The sequence below is a fragment of the Salvia hispanica genome, chromosome 6 (assembly GCF_023119035.1).
Source record: "Salvia hispanica cultivar TCC Black 2014 chromosome 6, UniMelb_Shisp_WGS_1.0, whole genome shotgun sequence".
Classification (NCBI taxonomy): Eukaryota; Viridiplantae; Streptophyta; class Magnoliopsida; order Lamiales; family Lamiaceae; genus Salvia; species Salvia hispanica.
The window spans coordinates 3,117,371-3,124,083 of NC_062970.1; the positions used below are offsets into that span (position 1 = coordinate 3,117,371).

The following is a 6,713-nucleotide window of genomic DNA, read 5'->3' on the forward strand; positions in this document are numbered from 1 at the left end:
TCAAGGATAAGGCCAAAATACATCAGCCTGCAGTCTTTGAAAAGTAGCTAAGATTTCTAAACAAATAGTATGTGACAAATTTGATCTGAGAAACTAAAACACTAACACAAGGTCCTGATGTTCTTAGTGAAGGGAAGCTTGTTATGAAGTTTATGTTTTTAAAGTGAAAGTATGAACAATTTCTTCTTTCTCACCTAATTCAACCATAGCTGAGAACTGGCTCTCATTTTATTGGCAGATTCATCGCGAAATCCATTCATTCATTTGCTTTGTTACCTCTATAACATATTTTTTGTTTGATTAAAGATTTTAAATCAAATTTGGTTGAACAATTTGAGTTAGAATGCCACTAAAAAGGGAAGGAATGCAAGAAAGGAAAGGTGTAGTATTACTGAAAAATCTGTAAACAAGCAGGCTAACAAGAACTCATTTGAGATTTCTCAACAAGCACAAACCAAAACCATTTAAATCATCTGTCCCTTAGATTCTGACATCGGCAAACATATATTCCTAAACACAACCGCACACGGCAACAATCAGACCTCGTCTTCATGTAGCAGCATATTAGGGATCCCCTTGTTGACCGGGAACTTCCGGCCAGTCTCAGGGCAAACCAACGCGCCTTCCTCAAGGTGGAGCTCGAGGAGGGCGTGGTGGAACCTGTTTAAAAACTCATCAGAGTCGAGCATGGAGGGCTCAACATTATCGGGCAGCTCAGTATACCCCAAGGTTTTGGAGGCCTCCACGAGCGCCTTCCACTCAACCTTGGCAAACATGTTCCAGAGGAAGTCTGCGTTCAACTCCACCTCCTTCTCTACCACTTTCTCCACCTCAATCCGAAGGGGGAATCCGCTGGTCACGCCTTTGATGTTTGATGATAGCATATTATGAGTTAGGAGCCTCATTCTTGCTGGTTTCGGGCTTCACACGCTCAAGAATACCTGATTTCAAACTTCAGCTATCACTTCTAATGATTCTAATAACAATTAGACAGTTCAACAATATAAATCAGCAAAAGATATCGTAGTTAATCACAAAAATTACACTGTTTTTTGCTCATTGTTTCTCTAAAAACATAGTAATAAGCAGATATGTATAACACATCTAATCAAAGATAACTAAATCAAAGCATCATTCTTGCTCTTTTCAGGATTCACTCTCAATAATACCTAATTTGAAACTTCAACTATCACTTCTGCTGATTTTAATAATAACAAAATGTAAGTATTAGACTGTTCAAAGTTATAAATCATCAAAATACAAGTAGCTAATTACAAAAGGTACACACTTTTTTTGCTCATTGTTTCTCTTGAAACATAATAAGCACATATGTGTAACACATCTAATACTACAAGATAACTAAATCATAGAGCATCATTCTTGCTGTTTTTGGGATTCACTCTCTCAAGAATTCCTAATTTCAAATTTCAGCTATCACTACTAATTCTAATAACAACAGTAAGCATTAGACTGTTCAGCAATATAAATCATCAAAAGATATCATTGTTAATTATCGGCGAACAATAATACACGACAATTACCTGCAACAATTCCAACAAAAAGTAACAAATTAATTTCTTATTGGCACGGAGGTGGGGCGATGTCGAACGGCGGGAAACAGAGAGAGGAATGAGGTTCAGACTTCGGAGTATGAGTGGGGAAGATGAATTAGTCAATTAGGGTTGCAACCTAAATAAAATATTTGTATTTATGTTACTCCTACTACATAACTTTCCTAATCCAATCCATTTACTAAAAAAGAAAAAACAATTGATTATATAGGAGGAGTACATTTTAAAAATCGATGGGTCTAAGATTTTGAATAAATTCTCTACTTTTTGAAAATATAGATAATATTTTATTAATGCATCGCATAATATAGGAGGAGAAATAGTTTTATTTAGAGATGATTATGATTTATATTATAAATTTTTATTAATTCTTGATCAATAATTCATATCTAAACAATATTGGAATGGACTTTGATTTGATTGAGAAGTCTTCATCAACTAATTGGGCCATAAAAACCACAGTTGTATTTGGGCCGAATACAAAAGCATACACTGAGACGAACCTTCTCATCACTCTCTTTTCTCCTTGTTTAAAAGCACAAATGGATAATCTTCTTGTGGCCGACAGTGTACATGGTTATTGCTCCATTTAACATCCCTATTAATTCGAATATTATGCTCTATTTTGGGTAATTTCAATATCACCATACTTTAGGTTATTCAAAAGGTAACTTTGATATACTAAAGGCTTAAGATTTCATTCCGATTTCCACTTCGGAATTGGATCCCCTGCTGTGGCAAAATGCACACAGCAGGGGATGCTGTCTCCTCCTTACACTTTCATTGCACCGACATTCTCCTTCAATTATGAAAATTAGCACTCTACTCAATTTTAAAAATATCTCAACATCATACACATATCAAGATATCGAGAAAAACTTTGTTACACGTTATTTTATCGTGTTTATAATTTGAGTTGAATTTCCAAAAATTGCTAGGCTTCCAATATTCATTGACATTTCATTTTCATTAATTAATGGAGTAGCAAATAATAATGAGTTAAATAACAAAATAATTTGAATAAGCGAATAATTAGGAAGTTTGATCTTGTTCCGAGAAAACCCCTAAATAAGAAATGGTCAAACATAGAAAAATACATTCCTATATACCACCCAGATTTGTTCATCTCCTACACATTCGCCATTGTTGATCATCAATTCGATTCCTCCCTGATTGATCTCCGCGCGTCCGATCCATAATACCCGAATTTCGTATTATGGCGTCGGAGATCGAAATTGTGGAGGAGGTGGAATCGAGGGATCACCATCCGACCAACTCCTCGGCCTCCGCCGCCGCGCCGGAGGATGAGAGCTTGAGGAACGATGTTTACACTGCCGCTGCCTACGGGGATATGGAGAAGCTCCAGAGATTAGTCGAGACTGAGGCTTGCTCCGTCGCCGAGCCCGACGCCCTAGGCTACTACGCCCTCCAGTGGGCGGCTCTTAACAATCGAGCCGCCGCAGCTCAGTACATTATTGAGGTGCCTACGAATTTCATTTGCTCTTTTGCGCCTCACATTTCCGTTTTGACGAATTCTAGATTTGGATAATGTTGACTGCTTTCATTGTATTGGGGGGAAATTGATTGATTAGGGTGGATTGCATCCGCCTCTATCGTGATTTGGTCAAATTATGCAACTCCTTCACAAACTTGATGGTCTAGCCGATAGAAATGCTGAACTACTATTTCATATCAGAGTAGTAAATTAGGGGCTATAACTCAGCATGTTAAAAATTTAGTGCTTTTGTTTGTTTTTACTAGAAAAAACTCATAGGTTTGGCTGGCCAGGAGGTTTGGTTGTATGCTTGCCTAAAGCTTTATTTTTAGATAGATAATTGGGGGTGGATGTGTGACGTACTTACTTTCGCCATTATGTTGTGTATATTGGAAGCTTTTGTACTCATCTAGTTTCTACTTTTTGTTTGATCTTAATATGGATGTAGCAGACATTAATGGCATGCATCTAATTTACAAATTTGCCATCCCTTATACTAGTATGTATTTTAGTTTTATAGCGGACTGTTACGAGTTATCTGATTGTGCTATGGTTTGTTGTTGACAGCATGGAGGGGATATTAATGCACGTGATCATACTGGACAAACAGCTCTGCATTGGAGTGCAGTTAAGGGTGCAATTCAGGTTGCTGAACTTCTTCTGCAGGAGGGTGCACGTGTCGGTGCAGCTGATCTTAATGGTTATCAGGTTTCTTTTTACATTCTTCTGTTGCTAATTGCTAATAATTTATCAAAGTTATAGGTGAACTATTGAGAAGAGTAATTAGTCAGATATTTTTCCACAAATATGGCATTTTGTTGCAAGGTTATCTGGTGTTTCAGACAGGGGTTGAAGATGTCTGATGGTGACAATAAAATTTTTAACCCCTATTTCTCTCAATGTTATCAAATAGCGGATATAGCGGCGCTATGGCATGGCGTTCGGTGGTGGAAACGCCATAGGACTGCCATAGCACCGCCATATCCGCCATTTGACAACATTGCTTGTGTACTGCATTTAGGAATGGGGCATTATGCAAGAAACATGGATGTTAGAGTTGTATTTTATGCTTTATTAATTGTTTTAAGAGTTTTAGATGATATTTTTTATTATTTTCTATTTTTTGAATTATATATAAATATATAAGTATTATTTTATTAATTTAATTATTGACCGTCATATCCGCCTTACTAATACGCCATATCCCTGTGGCGGTTTTTAGGCGAACCGCCATAAGCCGCCATACGATATTGATAACATTGATTTCTCTTGAACCTTGACAATCGATAAACTATATTTGGCGTTTGTGATTGACATTTATTATATGGCTCCGGAAGTACACATTGAATTACCACAAATATTCCATTTCCAAACAACAGAAGTATCATTAAATTACAAAGTGAAGTCCTGGTAAAAGATTTTAGTTATTCAATATTTGTTCTATTTATGTAATCACAACTTGCAAGGCCCAAAATAGTATACAAAAGTATGTTCGTTCCTAGAAGCCCTTAAGGTTTTGATTTGAGCACTGTTGTTTTGTACTGAAAGTCAATGCCTCTGGAATTGGTAGAACATAATTTTTCTAGAAGTTAAGGATTCTGAGAATAATATTATCAGCCTCACTCTTGCACTATCGCCTATTGGATTGCACTCAACTACTAAAGCATGTTCTGTCATCTCATTTCCAATTCCGTTCAATTTAGTGATGTTTACCAGTCTAATTTTGTTGCTCCTGCAAATGCAAGGCTTCAGCATTTCTGAAACATTAATTTTCACCCTGGCTCTGGTTGCAGACAACACATGTTGCAGCACAGTATGGTCAGACGGCTTTCCTTTGTCACATTGTCACAAAGTGGAATGCTGATGCTGACATTCCTGATAACGATGGAAGAAGCCCATTGCACTGGTACTTGACAAATGTAATTGTAATTTTCTGTTGGCATGCACAATTATTTTCTTTATCCTATCTTAGGAATTATCTTTTTTTCTTTATCTGTTTAACCTCTTTTTTCCCATTTCCTTTACTTCAAATTTTTAATTTAAAATCGGGACTAATTTTTGGGATGTGTTTCAGGGAAATCTAGAAGGTTGTTTGAAAAACGATGGGATAACAACAGTTTCTCGGCAAACTTTCAAAACTAGGACTTGCTCCTTTCTTTGGTGTATAAAATATTTCAACTTTTTTTCTTATTTTAATATTTTTACAACTCACCTTTTTTTTCCAATTTTAAAATTTAACCAAAAACTCCAAAACCCCGCCGGTTTAACAATGGTTTTTCTTTTTGCCGGATGGGGGGCATAAAACTTTTTAAATCCGGGAAACCAAAATAAGGCCCATGGGTTTTTTTTTCACTGGGTTTTAAAGAGAATTGGAAATTTGGAGAAAAGAAAATGGGTAAAATAATAAAAAACTTTCCTTTTTGGAAAGGGAACCTTGGTATTTTTATGGGGGAAAAAATGGAATGAGTTTAACTTTTCGTGTGCAACTAATTTGCAGAAAGGACCCTGGCTTTATCAGAATGAATGTACATGATCCAGCAAACATGAAAGATGATGTAAGTATGCTTGGGGATTAGTTTAGTCATTCATTTTTTCATTCGTGGCTCTTACCTTTAGTTAAGTGCATTAGTTTGCCTTTTCAAGTAGGTTTAGTTTTTACTGTACTGAATGTATTGATTCTTTGTAGGAGCCTTTGCTGAAGATCGAAATAAATAATCCTGCTTTAATTAATGGAAATTGGTCTCAGCTTTGTGCAACTTGCAAGGTATTAGTTTTTCACCTTGCGTGTTGTTTGTATCCATCAGAGAAAAAAGTTATCCTGTCAAAAAATCTATAGTAAGTACAATTTTTTCTTCTCCTTCATGAGAGGTTCATGTTTTTCTTTCAGATTGTTAGACCTCTTCGTGCCAAACATTGTTCCACCTGTGATCGTTGTGTCGAGCAATTCGACCATCATTGCCCATGGGTGTCCAATTGCATTGGCAAGGTGCTTTTTACATATATTATTTCTCTGTTTCCTTTGTTCTCGAAGTTCTGGCATTGCTGATATCTGGCTCTGTAGCTTTGACAAGTGAGGATACCTTTTCCTTTGGTTTTTGTTTTAACGTGAAGCTCTTTCAATATTGTTGGGACTTGGGAGCATCTAAATATCTTACCATCATGTGGATACTTTCATGTATTGCAGGGGTTCTGACAGACCCAGTGGCCCCATCTACCTTTGGTGCCTGGTTGAGCCATGCTGCTAATCAGCATGTTGGCCTTTTAGCATTTTTAGCTGCAGATGCTTTCCTCCTTTCTGCTGTCGGAGTTTTGACTTGCGTGCAGGCTTCTCAGGTAAAGTTCCAGAATCTTCATCTCCTCTTTTTATGATTTCTTACAGGTTGATTTGCCTAAATAGGCATTTTAAAGACATAGTTAACACCTCTTTCAAAATCTAGTTTGGTAATGCATATTGCAGAGGTTGCATGATTATTTATGAGAAAAAGCACTAAGGGCTCTAATATCCTTATTATGTTGTTTTATTGGCTTTGTTGGCTATGTATTTGGCTGCCTGAGGGCCTTAAGTGTTCTCTAATATGTGGTATGCATTCAATAGGGGTTCCTCTTATTTCTTCAAGGTTCTGAATCATAAGTGATTTTTTCTTCTT

The 6,713-nt window shown here is 36.6% G+C and overlaps 1 protein-coding gene and 1 pseudogene across 1 annotated transcript; one reads left to right on the plus strand and one right to left on the minus strand.

Annotated features, from left to right (window-relative positions):
* Positions 1-365: 365 nt before the first annotated feature.
* On the minus strand, positions 366-1,695 carry LOC125196031 (multifunctional methyltransferase subunit TRM112 homolog A-like). Its single transcript, XM_048094379.1, has 2 exons — positions 1,542-1,695; positions 366-941 (listed from the first exon to the last, which is right to left on the minus strand). Exon 2 carries the CDS (start codon positions 903-905, stop codon positions 537-539), a length of 369 nt encoding a protein of 122 aa, XP_047950336.1. The 5' UTR covers positions 906-941; positions 1,542-1,695; the 3' UTR covers positions 366-536.
* Positions 1,696-2,623: 928 nt separating this feature from the next.
* LOC125193661 overlaps positions 2,624-6,713 on the plus strand; it is a 4,707-nt pseudogene continuing 617 nt past the window's right edge.